General features: G+C 47.1%; 2 protein-coding genes across 2 annotated transcripts in view; one reads left to right on the forward strand and one right to left on the reverse strand.

Annotated features, from left to right (window-relative positions):
- Positions 1-10,282: 10,282 nt before the first annotated feature.
- Positions 10,283-10,558, reverse strand: T265_01496 (hypothetical protein; the record flags this gene model as incomplete). Its single annotated transcript, XM_009165537.1, has 1 exon — positions 10,283-10,558. The coding sequence occupies one exon, from the start codon at positions 10,556-10,558 to the stop codon at positions 10,283-10,285; it is 276 nt and encodes a 91-aa protein (XP_009163801.1).
- Positions 10,559-15,700: 5,142 nt separating this feature from the next.
- T265_12805 (hypothetical protein) overlaps positions 15,701-17,590 on the forward strand; it is a gene marked incomplete at both ends in the record, with an annotated part of 25,753 nt that continues 23,863 nt past the window's right edge. The window contains one exon of the mRNA XM_009165583.1: positions 15,701-17,240. Within this exon, the coding sequence (XP_009163847.1) occupies positions 15,701-17,240 (1,540 nt within the window). The remainder of the gene's footprint in view (positions 17,241-17,590) is intronic.

The raw sequence follows: 17,590 nt of genomic DNA on the forward strand, positions 1-17,590 counted from the left end.
GAGCAGGTGGAAGGTTGCAAGGACCAGCACGATGACGCCTCAGTAAAGACACATATTAGGACACTGAGACTGAAGGGGGCTTCATATTTGCTGTCCTAATTTCTTTTGAAGGCCAGAATTCTGGATTGAAGGTAGATGGCCAGCTGAATTGCTGCTCGAAGTACTATGCCTAGCGGTCCATATCAGGGAGTCATTTGGGACACCGATTAGTTCGTTGACAGGTTTCCGAGGACCAGTCAAACGAATCAAGTGGAACAGTTTGCGCACGTTTCCAGCGTTCTTTACATCTTCCATTTCTTCGACCTTTCGGGTCCACCAAACTTCTTGGTCTGTGCGGACCCTCGGTTTCACCTGGCGTCGGATGATGCGCCGGGTGGAGTTGTGGTGGCAGCCAGTTGGAATCTGTCGCCCAGTCTCCAGCAAAGACACGGTCCTATCAGAGATCCAATGCTTGGATGAGGTTGGCTGGGTTGTACCGCAAGCAGACGATCCGGCTTTGAGTAGCGCTTTGGATAATTTTTCTCAGTGGCCGTTTATATCCGACACCGTACCGTCCACCAGGCTTTCGAGGAGCTGGTTCTGATAGTTTCGTTTGACTTCTGGATCCACTAGCTTCTCAGTTGCTGAGCGAAGTGTGCGCGTTTCGCGTACACCTGATAGTGCAATGAAAAGCAGTAGCGTACAAGTGCAGGGTCGGAGTCCACCCTGGTGTTCCAGAAGGAGCGGCAGGCAGTGATCGACCATCGCCACGGATAACTGACGGCGACATAGTCTATCTGAATTCAGCGCTGGTTTTTGGTGGGCACCACGTTGTCAGCGATCTCCGCTGTTCCGGAAATTTGTACTACAAAGGAACAGTCTGTGATCGACACACATCTGAAGTAACCGGTATCCGTTGTCCGTCCGTCTCGTGTCCAAACCAAGACGACCACCCAATCGGGCCTCAGCAGCGCTTAGTCTACCTACCTGGGCGTTCATATCACCAGCAACCAAAGCGATATCTGAGCTTTGAGCCTGCTGTAGAAGGGCACATAGAGCATCATAGAAATTGTCCTTGGCAGATTCAGAGCTACAGTCAGTTGGGACGTAAGCAGACACAATAGACAAGGTGCGATAAACCTCAATTCCTCTATATTCTCTCACCGATGTTGCCAAACGAACTGCACAGAGGCGACTACGAACGGATATCCAATCAAGCAGAGACGCTTCCGCTCGTTCGCTCAATACAATACCCACCCCAGCATATCCAGCTGCAGCGGCCCCTGCATCACCAGAGGTGCGCAGCCAGAACCTGGGAGAGAACGAGGGGGCAATCAGTTCGATCACAGTACTTGCGTCCTGCGTCCTTGTTTCTGACAGACAACATACATCAATCCAGAGGGAGTCTAGCGTATGCACAAGAGCCACCTGTTGACCTGCTTGCTTCATTGTGCGAACACTGAAGGTGGCTAAGTAGACAGAAAAATCGTCCAGCTGTAGCACCCTTTCGGTGCATAAGTGCCATGCCACACGAATGAGGCACAAGGGCTGGGATACTGTCGGGTCGTCCCAGCCTAGACTAGGGAAGTCGAGAGATAGGGGTCGGGTTCGAACCACGAACCTTCCGGTCAGTAGATTCGCGCTCTACCTACTTGGTCCATCTCGCCCCCGCTAATTAAACAGGCTTTCGGGGTTTGAAAACAGAATTCGAAGGGTTTGGGGTTGTAACTGAACTCGGAAGTGCAGAAGCTGCAGCTAAGTGTGATGCAGGGCGAGCAACACGATCAGTTATAGAGCTGGGACCTGCTGTGTGCAGCAAATAAGGCGACCTGGCTGATGGCACCACGCGATGGCTGATGTGGCATGACAATATTGTTAGTTGTGTATGTCATGGTTGTACGAGGGCTGGGATGATGCTAGGGCACCCACACCCAGACAGGAGGGCGATTAGAGTCTTCAACCAAGGCCTCTGGTTCAAAAGCCTAACTGCAAGGCAACGGTGTTCGGCTGGAAACGCATGTATATTACCATTTTTTACGGAACAAGTCGCCATACATGTTCTAACCCCCAACCTGGAGGGCCAGGAGACTGTGTTCATCAGACCTCTACCCATGGATCAACCTGGTATGAGAATCTGTGAGTGTCGTGCGGACACCCCCCAGTATAGCTCAATTGGTCCGCAAGGTAAACAAACCGCCACACCATGGTAAGATCCAGTCTTCCTGACAGGACATTATCATCGCTCACTTGGAGAACACATTTAGTTCCCGCAATCAAGGACCATTTTGTCCAAAAAGTACTCTGGATCCATGCCCAGGCCCCCTTGGGTCTGAGTGTTCGGTGTAGTCTTGACGCGCCTGATTTCGTCCCTATAGGACATCCCCAGTAAGAAAGATCCCAACTTCCGAGCTCCACCTGAAGTGCCATTACCCTGTTGTCTTCAAGGCCGCCGCGTTCATCTTAATGTGCCATCAAATTGAGTTACTAACATCCTATTCTGCAACTTTTTGGTACGGGAAAGAGCGAATATGAATTTTGGTTTTGGCGGTTACTGCGCTTCCAAGGAATCAAATCCCATGATGTCCTCGTGAGCACTGCCGATTGACTAGACCCTGTCAATGTACACACAAAGGTCCTCCAGAGTAGTAATTTCTGTCCACTATGTGCTACTTCTGCTTTCTACATCTCCGGATGCAAACAAAAAGCGACGATTCCAGGAACGATGTACAAAAATAAGCATTCATAAGGAGCATATCAAACGTATCCATGAACGAAAAGCGACCTGGGCGTGGTGGTCCCTGTGAAACTTTTACTTACAACACAATATCGATTATCAGGTGATCTTCTGGAAACAGCGTCCCTCTCAAGGACGTCGTTACATAACTCGTTCAACCAAGAAACCTCCTGCTCGAAGCTTCTTTGCTGCAGAAGCTCGCTACTAATAAAGTTGAGTAGCATGCCTCGCCTCATTTTTTTGAAAGTCCCTAATTCTGGCTCTCCTGGATGCCAGTAGGCTTTTGCACCATTTCATTGATCTTTTCGCCCTCTTCCGCAGTCTTTCTCCGAAACACGAAACTTCCTCCAGTTACAAAATACCTTCAAAAGAACCTTGTCAGCCTCTCCGATATGATGGAGTTGGCTCGAAAATCAGTATAATGAATTCCCAATTTTCCGCATATCGTTTCTCTTCTTTCCAACTCCGCCGAGTTTTCCAGTTTTGCGCGCAGTTCGCCAATTCTATCGCACCATTTTCGTCCCCGATACTATAGTCATTCACTCACTTTCTGAACGCCGACAACACCCACAAGGATAACTTCCTCACACATCGTTCGACTGCGTCCAGGGGGGAACGCCTACGAATAGTCCGTGGAACGAAAGTACGTCCACTATCCATTACCTCCTGACAAGCATCAACTGTCTGCAGCTGGCTCGAAGCGGTCCAATGTCACAAACTCCTCGGTCGCTAGAAATTAGTTCGACTTTAGAACAAGATACATCCCTGTTTCCATTGGTCTCAGAAAAGATGCGAATTCGTGACCGTAAAGCGACTCCTCCCTTTGCACTGGAAGAAAAGGTGTTAACTCCCTAAGAACATTTAACTTGCCTTCGGCTGCCGTCATCTTCAATGTTCAACTAATCCGATCTCACGCCGAATGCGAGGAACGCCTTCGACGAGGACTTTCGCCTTCTTCTGGTCTCCTCCGTGGTGGTCACCGTAGAGTGGGTGCTAATGCATGTCGACGACAGCCGCCACGGAAGACCCCTATCATTTTGTATACCTTTTTCTTCTAACTGATCAGTCCAATTGAATTCCTGTTGACGGGGAAGTGTGGAAGGTCTCTGTCCATTCATGTGGAAATTAATCGTGCACCTGAATCACGCAATACCAAGCAGCAAACAAAGGAGCCCGGAGGTTCGCGTTCCCGCTATCCTCGTATAACCAGATCGTCCGCCCAAATCAGTTCTCACGACTTACCCCGGCTCTCAGTAAAGTCCTTACTTTCATTTTTCCGGACCATCAGGATGTGACGGTAGATTAAGAATACCTAGAAAGTAGGAAAGACCCTCGCTTCAGTGGGAATTCTCGTCCCATTCCAGATGGGTCCGGGGCCACCCGTCTAGCAACGCGATAAATCATTCTTCAAGCACAAGGCGCTTGATGGGTGTTTTTTGATGTGCAATTTTTTTCGAGGGCCATGAAGCACTAGCCGGAGAACTATCTCGAACGAAAACCAAATATCGGAGGAATGGTTCACTTCAATAATGATGCGGATTTTCCAGAGTGGCGCAAAAGCATAAAGCCGAAACCCTCATTTTAGCGGCCTAACTGCCTCAGCGTCCAATGACCTCGCTGGCATTGTTTTGTCCATGGTGGTCGCTTGCCGGGCGAGGAAGCTGCGTTTCAACCTGGTCGAGGATTTATTGTCCGTATCTCAATTCTGAGACAGTTATCGAACCGCACCACTCATTAAAACGTCAAAACTGGTGTATTTCTTAAACTGGATAATAGTTTCACCTTCCTTTGGCGTCGGGAAGTGCAGGGGTGGTCGGGAATCAAATTCATTGTTCCCTCATTGGCGCTTCGTGTGCCGAATCCAGGGGAGGCGTATAGGTGTACGCAAGCCCAAGATCTGATTTCAAAGGCGACAATAATACATGGCAATTGAAACCGGTCCTAGTCATCATATGTACGGAGGCCAGCCGCTCCTAATAACCGAACATCATATCATTCGGACGGATGTGACACGTGCAAGACAACGACCAAACTAAGGCATGCCCTGATTGGTCAGAAGGCCACCCAATCCGAGCCGAGCATCTTTGACTCGACGCTTCTCCCCCCCCCACACACACAGAGATTCTGTGAGACACTTAGTGACTACCCTATAAATACTGTTGTAATCGTTTTCCTTTGTGCCGATAAGTGGCTGTGTAGAGCTACCATGCCTTTTGATATACCATAGTGGACGGAGCGGGGAGACAAAGGGCCGATAAAGAGTTGCACTACTGTTCAGCAAGACACATCATACAACCATGTGAATGAATGCTCAAAGAGAGGGAGGGGCGAGCTTAATACACAAAGTATCGACTGCTCGTGAAAGGGTCAAGAATAGGGCTCCGTTACTTGGAATAATCACCAGTTAAACGTATCTGTGCGTCACATCAGAGTGAGGTTACATCATTAGATTTCGCACACTCTCTTTGGGAAACTCTCGCGGTATGAGCTCACCACTACACAGTGATAGACACGTTTTGGTTAGGTATTCAGGCTAGGATGTAACACTAGTGATGCTACTGGGACCAGTTGCGTACCGTAGCCTGTACAGCTCTCATATTCGTTCTGGGAGAGCTATGAGGACCCTAAACAGTAAGCCACATAGATCTCACTGCAACCGTGACCACCTTCATCCGTCGTCGCCAAGTGAAATCCTGTGCACTGAAGACTCTTTCTCAGCAAGATCTCGGTTCCTGTCATCGTCGATCGATCAGCGGTTTCATGAGCAACCTCACCAAATCATTTCAAAACTTGCTACGTAGGTGGTGGTTTTGCTGCTTAGCATTCCACATCCCTCAAAATTAAGTCCCAGTAAGCCCTGCCATTTTTGTTCCTCCCAGTTCCTTGGTTTTCGTTAGCAGTGTCACTGCTGTGACACACACTGTGTCTACCATAGTCGAGTGGACTGCCATTTGGGGTCACGTCTGTATTAGCCAGTGTCCCTATAACGGAAAAAGAATCCACAATCGCTGTTAGGAAGACCGGCTTTTTATCGTGATGGCAGGCCTGTTTTGTGCTTCTTTGAGACTGACGCGACCCATCTTTTGCGCATTCAAGAGTAGACCTCGGATATACTTTTGGACACTGGAGACGCTCTTGGAAGCTCAAGGGCCATTACGACTTTCTACGTCCTGAATTTGCAAAGGTTAGGTAACTGAGGGTCCAAAAGGCTTTCGTCTTTCTTTTCAACGTATCTATCCTGCAAGACCGCTTTCAATTAAACTTTTGTAAGGACAAAGGGCACTGTGTCTTGTTATCCCGGCATGGTCCTTTCAGAAATAGAGCCTCCAACGATCACAGTGGGCTCCCTCACCCCTCTGACCACCAGTGAGATCGTAACACCCTTGACTGTAGCGTCAGAGGCTGAGATAAAGCACTCTTGGGACACATTTAAAGGGATAGATGGTGGTCACCATGCTTTTTGTTTTTGCGCCCTACAAACCTTCGGGAAATTCCAAGTTTGAGTTTGCCGCTCAGAATAGGCCTACTCTTGCTCAAAGTGGGTGCCTTGTTTCCTTGTTTCAGGCGAAATTCTTATCTGTTGAATGCAGTGGGGTAAAATCAATTAGATCAAACATAAAGGCCAGAAAACCGTTTCGCTCATGTATCTGTTATTCCTTCGAAATTAGTGCGCTGGAAAACCACCATGAAAGGCGGGAGAGATAAACAACCGTTGTCAACCTCTTTTCTGGTTGCTTTTGAATACCCAAAGGTAGATAAATCATGGTATGACCGGAAGCAAATAGTCTCCTCCAAGGAGATTCTGATTCGGCACACATCTTGACTTTGAGAATCACAAAGTGTTGTATGCTTGCTCATAGCCGGTTATTAGAGTGGGCGTGCCAAGTGTCATTTCGGCGAACACTCTCCCTGAACTTTGTGGCGGGCAGAATAATTCTTCTTCCGAACGCAGATCTATAAAACGCCTGCAAAATCACCGCTCGGAACCCCAGCTAAATATCAATATCATGACTTGCATCCATTAAGTTCACGCCTAACAATTTGAGTGCTTTAATCCTTGGCCAACCGAGAGGCATTCAGATCAAGTTCGTGACAAGCTGGTCCAGTAATATGTGGCATCCAAGGGTGTACCTTGGTTTTTCCATCCATTTGCGCAAGCCGATTTCTTTCTTTTCACCATCATCAGAGTTGAAATCCCCAGCCTACTCCCAGTCCCCCGTGGAGCGCAAAGATGGGTTGGTGGTTGTGCTCATCATCCTAAAGTCTGGGCGGATGTGAATTGGGGCTTGGAGAAACCATTAATATACACTTGAGTTTAACAAGACACGATCTACAATTCCTCCCTATTCCTTTTTAACTAAGTGAACTTCACCGAAGGAGTGTGTACGACCAAACATCCCGACTGTCCATGTGCCATTGGCTTGGAGTTTCTAGATAGGTATATGCATGTTAGGCAGTAGAAACAATGAATGTAGATTGAAATCTGTAATCTAATAGTCAATTTAATTCCGGCAGAACCAGCAAAACACGAAGGCTCGTTTTGAAATTGTCTTGGCAATAAGCAAATACTGTCCGTTTTGAAAGAAACGATGTTTATCGGAGCGTAGCATTTAAAAAAAATGAATTCTGCAACCTGAAAGAAGCACGGGTGTAAGGATCTTCGGTCTGCTGACGCCTAGTCAGGTCAATCGGAAGTCCAGGACCCACTCTGAATCACGAACAGTAGTGTCAGCGGGCTCCACCCTTACAACGATGTTTTATCAATCTCGAGGGGTTGTTGAAGTGATTTCACCTTAGAGAAACTGTTGTTTTGTAGAGTTCGAAAGAGCCTTCGGCACGTCTTTCTTAAAACACAGGTTCGGCGAGTGGCAGCACATTTGTGAAGAATAAAGGCATAGTACCGGAAAGTTGGAAGATATGCCGCAATCAGAGACCGGTTGCATAATCGGTTCCCTAGTACAGCGGCGAAGGTGGGTTGTCGCAAAGGACGTGGATGATGATTTATTTTCACTGGCGAGCAACTGTTTGGCTGACTGGACCGGACTGGATATTTGAGTTGTAATTATATTAACCAGTGGTTAAGAATGTAACGTAAAGTACAGGGTATCCAAAGTCCTTAGGAAGCCAGCGGCTGAATTTCGGTTCATACGCCATTAAAATGGAGGCAGACTTTCCAATGGACCCATCAATTTTTGCGCCTTCCGGTGAATAACAGCTTCTCGGATTTTCGTCCGAAGCAACCTGCCAACATTGTTTCTTCACCAAACAGTCATCAGCAATTTGCATCAAACTCTTTGCAACGAAGCGAAACATATTGTGTGTCTCGTGAGGAAGGTCTTGCGACCCTGCCGTGTCCAACTTGTGGGAATTCGGTTGATCCACAAGCCAAACTGAAGCAAATGGTTGGCCGGTCCGAGTCACGTGATCCATAACATAACATACGACTTATCTATATGTGGCCTAGCTGCTTAGCAGAGTTTGGCACCAACAGCTTCCCGTGGCTCGATGACAAAATGGGGCAAGCTTCTGCGCGAGGGCCTGCAGGTCCGCGGTTCAAATCCGGGCGGCGTAGCCCGGTTTGCTCTTGACTCCCAGTCAGCACGCTTCTTCACAGGACATTACTGTTTTTTCAGACAGTCTTGTGCGGCATGAAATACGATTAACTAAGATGAAGGCTACTTATCGTTCTGAGCGCAAAAAGTCATGAATATACATAAGTATCCAAGACTACAGTTAAGTTTGAATCGACATTCCCGAAAACACAAATGTCTAATTTTTGCCGAACTTTTATTCAAAGAAGTAATGTGGATAGTCAGAAACACGCTTTTAAAGAACGGAAGGTCAGTGGATGGCATTTTAAGTTACATGGATACGTTTTATGATATTAGGGTTGGCTATTCGTTTTACAAACGTCAAATTCTATATATTTCACGTGGAGAAGCAAAGATCTCTTGGAGTAAATTCTTACGATTTTTTCATGCTATTTTCTAGCTTGCACCGACAGTCCATGTTTCCCATGCTTATGCGCTGTAACCATTTAACTCATTTTTATTGGCTTACTCACAAGTGCGGTTTGGAAGCGCGGGCTTTCTGGCCTGCACAAAACTAACCAATAAGAACGATGGCTTGTGAATGAATCGCATGCCACATTCGTGGTACCATCCAACGTTACCCAACATTTCGCGCACCAGTTCTCCGGTGTAGCGACCTTATTACTGGTGTGTCGTAAAACAAAAGTGCATAAGTTATGACCCGAAGGGTGAACATTCTAGCAAAAGTTCGAACTGCGGGAAAATGTCATGGAAATCTGTAGCAATTTCGGGGTGTAAGCGAGGGGTAATTGCGTGTTCAAAAATCTAATCCAACCAACTTAGAGTTGGTTTCTTCCAAGTATCCCCTCAAAATGGCTGATCTTGAAAGCATACACAGCTGAATCCGGTGAAGCAATCCTTGTAGAACGGATCGTGCGAAGCGTTCTAAAGTCCCTTTCAAATATATGTGAATAATAACAACGATAAATATTTTTAATATACTACTCATAAGGTTTCTGAAAGTCCGTCGACGGCCCACGACCGGTTTCATCCTTCTTGAGGCTCATCAGGTAGGCCAGTCTAATGTTTCCGTCAAACTTAGGTTCTACTTGAAACTTTGCATTATAAAATCTTGGATGAATAGTCAGTTTTTCCAACAGTATCAATCGTTCATGCTAAAGTATCGTTGTTGTCAGCGAATATACACTCATTTGCAAACTAATTCGACTTTTCGAGAGAACCACCTTGAACCCAGCTGAATCTCTCGTTTGTGATATTTTCAGGCAATTGAAGGTGATGCACCAGGCCGCCTCATATTTCAGTCGCTACGATGTTCGAGATATCGCGATACATGTATATCTTCGTAATGTACTACTCATAATGATGACGAAAACCCGGGGACTGCGTCTACCTGATGAGCCTCAAAATGGGCGAAACCAATCATGGGCTGTCGACGGATTTTCAGCAACCTTATAAGTAGCACATTTCAAAGATATACACGTATCGCGATATCTCGAATATCGTAGCGACTGAAAAATGAGACTGCCTGATGCAGCACATTCAGTTGCCTGCAAACATCACAAACGAGAGATTCAGCTGTGTTCCAGGTGTGTCTCTCATAAAGCCAGATTAGTTTGCAAATGAGTGTATATTCGCTGATAGTCTTCTTCCTCCGTATTGGAGGGTTGACGCGTTCATGGATTTCGGCTGGATTACTATTTCACGACCAAAGGTGTGAACTCCAATCGTAATCAAGTGGCAACCTTTAGCTCTAATGAAATTTGCTCATTTCGCTACATGTTTTGAATTGGACAAATAATACTCGTGATTTGGTGTACACAATAAATTCCTCCATGCAAAACCACTCAGGTTTTTAGATTTTGTAATAAGTTAACCAGAACTCAGGCTATATCACCGGCAATCTAAAAATGGTACAGCTGGCCCATGGGTTCGAAGTAATTCTAAATTTGAAAGTCAGAAGCGATAACTAGAACACCAGACCACCGCACGTATTTTGGTTTGGGGTCGTTTGTGCCAACTACCAAACGGTAGATAACAAGGCCAACCGTTTGGCTCGGGCCAGGCAAATTTGTCGAACAATATTCTGAACCTGAGTTTTAGGGCCCCTGTCACTGACGAACAAAGAGAACAAGTCAACGTCTCCAAGCAGCGCGTTAGTGTATCGTGATAAGTCAGGAATATGCGGACCAGGAGCATCCAGGTTTACAATCCAAGGCTCAATGAGAGTGGACATAGCGAAATGGGCTAACACAGAGGTAAGTGGCCAGTTGACGTGCAGATGGAGGTAATCCATGTTTTCCTATTTGATCAGGATTAAACACAATTTCCGAATTTGAACGACTGCACTAATCTCATTTTCGTGAAATATTTGTCTGTAGCAAGCCTCTGCCGATGCACGTTCAGGGACCAACACACGCAGCTTTTCGCGGTATGTAACCGCGGTTATGTCCTCCCGGTTGTAGCAACTCTCCTCAGGAGAACCTGTTGCTAATGCAGCGTGAGTCGGGCTTTGGAGCATTCTTTGAAGATTTGGTTTATGGATATTCTTGTTGCGAGATGGATAGTCTGTTTTGTGGTTGGCTTTTGATCAGGCGGTAGCTGCGCTGATCGCAAAGCTTAGCACTTAGCCTAGAGACAGCTTGTTAGAATACACGTGGGCATTGTCGGTGTGAACAGTGTATCAGAATCTAGCTCCAAAATGTTGTCAGTAATTACATCAGACGGCCTAATCCGGTTCTGGTTTTGCTAGGTGATGTTCAGGCGAGGGTGAAAGCCTGCTAATCGATCAATGTTGTGCATCAGCTAAATGGTGATGATTTGACTACCTCTGATAAGTTGCAGCTGATAACGTATGCACCCCAACTTTTCACTATGAAAGGAACATATTCCACTTTGCAGAAAAAAACAGTGAGCGAACGTAAGAAAAATAAATTAATATACGTTACATGCCCAACGTGAGATTAAGGTTGTAGGTTTTTGCATGTGTTGATCAGTGCACCACTTCGTCCCGGTCGTCGTACATGAGCTCCCCATTCCCATCTCTAGATACTCCGGAAAAATAAGTTCTGGTAAAGATGGCAAACGTTGATGGTGAGTTTCATCCACAAGCGGTCTTCATTAGACCGTTGCCTTCTCAAAGATATTCCGATGTGGTTACTGGCAAGTGCACCATTTCGGGTCCCAGTACTTTTAAATGGAACTTTCGCTAGGGTTTGTATATAAATAAACTAAGCAGTCGCTCATCAAACGCGGCACATGTAAATACAAGGATGAAAATAGGCACAGCAGTACGTAATCATCCGCTTATGCATCAAGGAGGTGTGGCTGCGTCCTTACATGAACAAAATTATGAAAATAACCTACCACCTGCCCGACAAATGGCCCGGGTGAATTCGATGCAACAATCCGGCTACTTAGCCAGTTGATGACTTATCTTGCTATTATGTTCTCTCTGGGGGAAATGATCATTGATAGTGTTGAACATCTTTTAGGAATTTTGTTGACCGCCGGTTGTTTTTCATAGCACCAAACTAATACCAGGTAAGCAAAGTAAGGCTAGCCAGTGCCACCCTACTACTAAAAAGCCATACAACTAAACTGAGCACCCTCCTACCCGTTAAAAATGACAACATTTACTTACCGCATATTCGTTTTTATCGACTAAATATGCTTCCAGTGTATGTTTTCCAGTACGGTATAGATCTTTACCAGTTTTTTCTGGTGAACATAAGAAAGTATTCTCTTGAGGTGGTGGTAGAATATATTTTGATCCATAATTAGAGGAACTTATCAATGCCTACTGAGGAACACTTTGTGCATTCCTCCCTTGGAGTTTTAATCTTTATTAAAAGTAGTTGGTCATAGTTATACGTGGCTCTCTATCAATGGACAAAGTTTTATCTGATGCCTCCTCAAACTTACCGAGCTTTGCTGATCTCATCCCATTTCCCTGTCACCCCAAGGTTGGACCCTCGGTAATGCCTTCTCTGAACGTCCTGTTTCGTTGTTATGCACTCAAACTGGTCTGTGGTTCACATCTATATGGATTCCCAAACGGGTATGAAAAATACTTACGATCTAACATCGGGTTCGTTCCACCTCTGCGGGTTCCCTTGGTCAACCAAAAATGGCCCGTTTCTCACAGAATGGCACATCCAACTCCAATCACCTCAAACATTGCGTCCAGGAACCCAAGTGTGTAAGCGCAATGATGGCATTGTGATACCCAGTTTGATAACACGCGCAACTATTTCCTTCCTACTGTTTACTGTATACACTAGCACACTCGTGTACCTGCAAATACGAACGGACACTTTACTAGGCCCCAGCCGCCTCCGGGAACTGGCTCATTCAAATCCGCCGTATGATTCGTTTGGATTTAACCATCTGGGTGGAATTTCGGACTATGCGCTCCACGAATTCAGCAATTTTCCGTACATTCCGCGTCCCGTCTTGTGTCAGCGCCAACTTACTTTCCCAAAGAACTTGTGACTTCCTACTGGTTGTCCACACAGCAGATCTGGTAATACGCAGGAGGGAGGCTCGTTGGGTACACCCTGAGGGTGGCTCGCCTGCTACGCTGCACCACGTTTCTTTCGTATGCGCGCCACCCCTCCAGTAACACGGGTGCATTACCTAACGCCGGTGGTTCCGAGTCTGGCCTTTATTTCCGGAAATCCATGGGGAAGCACTTTTGTCTTTAGTCCGTAGCCGCTGGTCTGGACATTTCTCACTTATATCACAGATAATTGGAAACCGGCCTTTTGTCTCTAAGTTATGTACATGTGATGTCACTATGTTACCCTGTGATGTTCACAAACTACATCCAAAGATGGTGCACCGTATCAAAGCCCGTATCAGGAAGGCTACATTCTCGAGAGCAACAACTAAATGTGACAGAAATCTACTGAGACTTTCAGCTCCGCACGATGTTGACCGGACCGACAACGCCCCGTTAACATGCAACGCTTCACAGTCTTGCATCAAACCCAGACAGCGCGAGTCAGCGTCGGTCACGGTCAGAAAACATCCCCACAATATGCAGCACATTGCAGCCTCGTACCAAAGCCAAACTGCGTGCGTCAGTATTGGACCATGTTAGACAGTGTCCTTCCAATTAATAGCTTGAAACTGTTGTACATTTGCACTAGCACGCACTCATGCTCTCGCACCCGCTTTTTCGGAATATAGCTGTTGTGTTTCCTTCTGTGAGTCTTTTTCCTGCATTGGGCACTGGAGCTAGCCAGCAGCCGGATATAACAGAGTGGCGGATCAGCAGATACAACAGTCCACTTCTTCAGACAGACATAACACCCTCCTGTGTGCTGCTCATCAGAGTAGACGCGTGCAATAATTTTACATTAAATACATAAGAAAGTCTGTAATTTCCACCAATTGCTTCTAATGCTCGCGTGTGTAGGCTTTTTTGCCATCTTCCACTTGTTGATTGAAGCTGATTGCAGTGTCCGGGTTGTGGTCTTTTCTCGTACATTCATCATCCGTCCTAAGTTTTGGCACTGTCTAACTGACCTAGTAAATTCCAGATACGTTAGTTCAGTTCTATACCCATCATTCCTCATGTGTTTGCTGTCATTTATCAAAATACCTCTGCATGCTTGGACTGCTTTGTAGTTATGCCTCGTGTGTTATATTTGCTTTATGTTTGCAAGCTTAGCAATTCCTCAGCTGCAGGGCTAGTATGCACCAATTGATCCCCTAATCTATCACATTTAACCACTTTCCACACCCTTGTGGTGCAAACTTCAGGTTTTTTCATTCCACTACTGGACTTCACCGTATCTCATGCCTCCTCCAACTTAACAGGCCTTACTACTTTCATTTCCCATTCATTGTGACTGGTCCCCGGCCTGCACCCACATTGTCCTTCAGCCGAATCGAAATTACCTGTGACTCTACGTCGGCCTTACTCTACCCATGTCAATCCTCTCGCCTAGCCAACCTTTAAGGGGCGCAAATCATTTATCTGAATGCCGCAACCTCAACGACCAATCTGGGGCTTTTCAGAAGCCGAGAAATGCCCATGCAATGATGACATGGCACTGCCGTATTCAGTCTGATGGATCGCTCGCAACTATTTTCTTCCTGCATTCGACTGTCACCTCTGAGTCGCGCCTTTGATACCGCTGGGAAGTAGTTGGTTACCTAGCTTCAACTGCCCCTGACATGTGTTCCTTCTAACCCACCAAGTCTTTCGTTCCTATTTAGCCATCCAAATTTCCTGCCGCATCTCCAGCTTGCTTTTTTCGTGAGTCTGACAATATTACTTACGTTGTTCGTCCAGCACTTTGCACTAGCACAAATTGCTCATCCGAATTATTCCATGCACTGCTTCCCTAACAACAGCGACGCTACTGAGTCTACTTAGTTTCAGAGTAAACCATATTTCTGAGACGAAACATGTCACTTGTATCCACTGTGGATTTTTCCACCTGCAACTCTACTTTAACTTTTTGTGACCATGGTGACTTACTCAACCTCTCAGGTTTCTTCAACGCCAGCAGAGGTTTTTCAGCTTCGTTTTAAGTTAACCGGTTTCATCATTAGACCAGTCATAGGCCATACCGTACTGTTTTAGCTTTTTTTCCACGCTTACGATGGCTTCCCACATAATTAGCATGTCTTGATTTCTGAACCTCCCCCCCCCGTTATTTTTTTGCCTGCCGCGTTTACTTGACGAATTGCCTATTCCTGTGTGATCATGTTCCCTACAAGTTGGAAAGTAAACATTTTTTGTTGCTGATGGAATGTGTGCTAGCGTGTGCACCTGGGCGCAACACAGTGGGGCGACACTCACAGATGAGGGCATCCTAACACCAAGTAAACCTACTATATCCAAGCATGGTGAGAGATCAGAATGATGGCATGACACCTAATTACTACCAGTTTATCCAACAACAGGCTCCAATAACCAGATATTTCACCGGATAGAGCGGAAGCCGGGCCGATAATGCAGCACAGTCAGAGCAGTTAGGTATTCAGCAGGTAGTTGTAATTTGAATAAAGTCAGGGGGCCATCGGCATCCACAGGAAGTGTACGAAAAGGATCTATTACAAGAGGACACATTAGTTAATATGCGATTTATTGCAAAGACGAGTAAATCTGTGACACTGATATAAGCTTTTAACGCTGGACTTCCGATGCACCTAATGTACTGTGAGTAATTATGAAAGGTTTGGCGCGGTACTTTCGAAATCGGTTTCGTTTTCCGCCCCCCGCGTCAAACACGGTATGCAATGTCACGCCTGCAAGGCCTGATGGCATTTCAAACGCACGGGCTTACATGACGACCAGATAAGATAAGTAGCCAACTCTCTTGACCCGTTTGTCTGTGCCAGCTGCCTCTACGTCAAGGGTGCAATGCATACCGCAGCGAAGAGAAGAGTCCCCCGAAACGGTACCCAATCCCCAGTGCAGATGCCGAAAGACCACTGCCAGTGTTCCGCTTTAATCGGGATACTCGACGCGAAATTAGAGCGTCTTTCGAAGGCATTGGAGGACTCAGGCGCCAAGAATGCAGCGACCTGGGCGAAAGTCGACAAGGAACTTTCCTCGCTGAACCAATACCTCGCGATGTCCATACCGGGTCCCATGGCTGCGAAGAAAGTCATACAACTTTCTGACGCGGCTATAAAAACCGCCACAGCGTCGCTAGTGGACAGACGCCTAAGGGAAAACAGGCTGATAATCTGGGGGTCGTTCTCCGGAAAAATCACGCCAGCGAAGCTGGCACAGTCGATCCTCAGCAAGCCTGATCAATCGCTCCACGCAGAATGGCTACGCCAAAAGGGAAGTAAGCGAACCCTTGGACTTCTAGTTACTCTTTCTTCCCCGTCCGACGTACAGGCAATCTTGGAGCGGGCTGGCAGCATTCAAAAGGCCAACCCAATGATCAGGCGCCTATCTGAGGATCGTCCTCTAGACGCGCGCAAGATTGGTCACAACAGGTCAGGAGTGGAAGCACGAAACAGGCTTCCACCGGGCACTAAACCAGACGACCCCAAACTCATGACCAAGCCGATTGTGGTCATATCCCCCTGTGCTCCCGAAAGCAGGCCGATGAAACCAGCTGGTTCTCCGGACAGCAGTTTTTATTCGACCACCACAGGCCTCTCGCCCACCAAAGGCAGGGACGCCCTGGAGGAGACAAATCCCACATGCAAGCAGCGCCCAAACTACGTGGAGCTATCAACGCTTATCTCCGTATCAGAGGGCACAGCTGCAGCCGCGCACTCGTCAACAAAGTCACAGCCCCTGAACTGGACTGAGTCAGATGTGCGGGGACAAGGAGCGAAGCCAATCTCTAGCTCCACTCCGTCAAAAGCTGCATCCCTGCTTGTGGACCCAACTGTCGCCCAGTACCCCGACACCCAAAGCCACAAACATGACTACAGCCATCCGGAAAATCCCTCGTACATCCAGTTGTCCACGCTGATCGCTGGCGGATCGGGTGTGCACACAAACACGGAAGAAGAGCGACTGCAGCCAAAAAAGCCATATAAAACTCGCCATATTAGAAAACTGCTGGCTGGCTTCAAGGTGCAGTCCTCCGCGAAAACGAGCCTCTTGGGAGCGCCACCAAAATCATTACTTCTTGGTGCCACCACCCAGCGCTCATGGCCTCGCAGAGACACTCTTCCGGTTAAACCACTCCAAAACGCCCAAGGATCCAGAAAGGCGAAAGCTTGCAGCAAACCTTTGATCAGCAGCAAATCTGGTCGACGAAAAAGGGATGCTGAAAGAGCTACAAACAGCAACGGTCGAAATTTTCGCCCAAGGGGAAAAAAACTCCGTCCCCCAGAGCCAAAAAGCCCGAGCAACCCGAGCTCTCACGGAACGAAAAAGACCCCGCAGGCGAAAAGCACCCCCAGAAACCACAATGGCCGGAAGCAGCCATCGCCGCAGAGGCCCCCTTGGAGCCTTGGACTCAGACTCAAACCTGGTGCACAACTATTAAGTCTCTTAACCACCCTGGTCACTCAACTTTCGGCTCCTCACCCTCGGAGGAAGAAGAGGCAGTGTTGAAATGCTTGTACACAAACTGCCTCAGCCTTTTCAACAAACTCGGCGATGTTAGACAGTCAGCTTGCCTTGAAAAACCGTCCATAATCGCACTCACAGAGACCTGGCTCACACCAGATGTCTCTGACGCGGAGATCTCGATAGACGGTTACTCTATTTTTCGAGCTGACTCAAAACGAGGGAGGGCTGGTGGGGTTGCTCTGTACTTACATGCGGCCCTACCAATCCCGATTGTCCTCGCAGACAACACCCCTGCATCCTTCTGCGATGCACTGTGGGTCCAAA

The sequence above is a fragment of the Opisthorchis viverrini genome (genome assembly GCF_000715545.1).
Source record: "Opisthorchis viverrini unplaced genomic scaffold opera_v5_16, whole genome shotgun sequence".
Lineage (NCBI taxonomy): Eukaryota > Metazoa > Platyhelminthes > Trematoda > Opisthorchiida > Opisthorchiidae > Opisthorchis > Opisthorchis viverrini.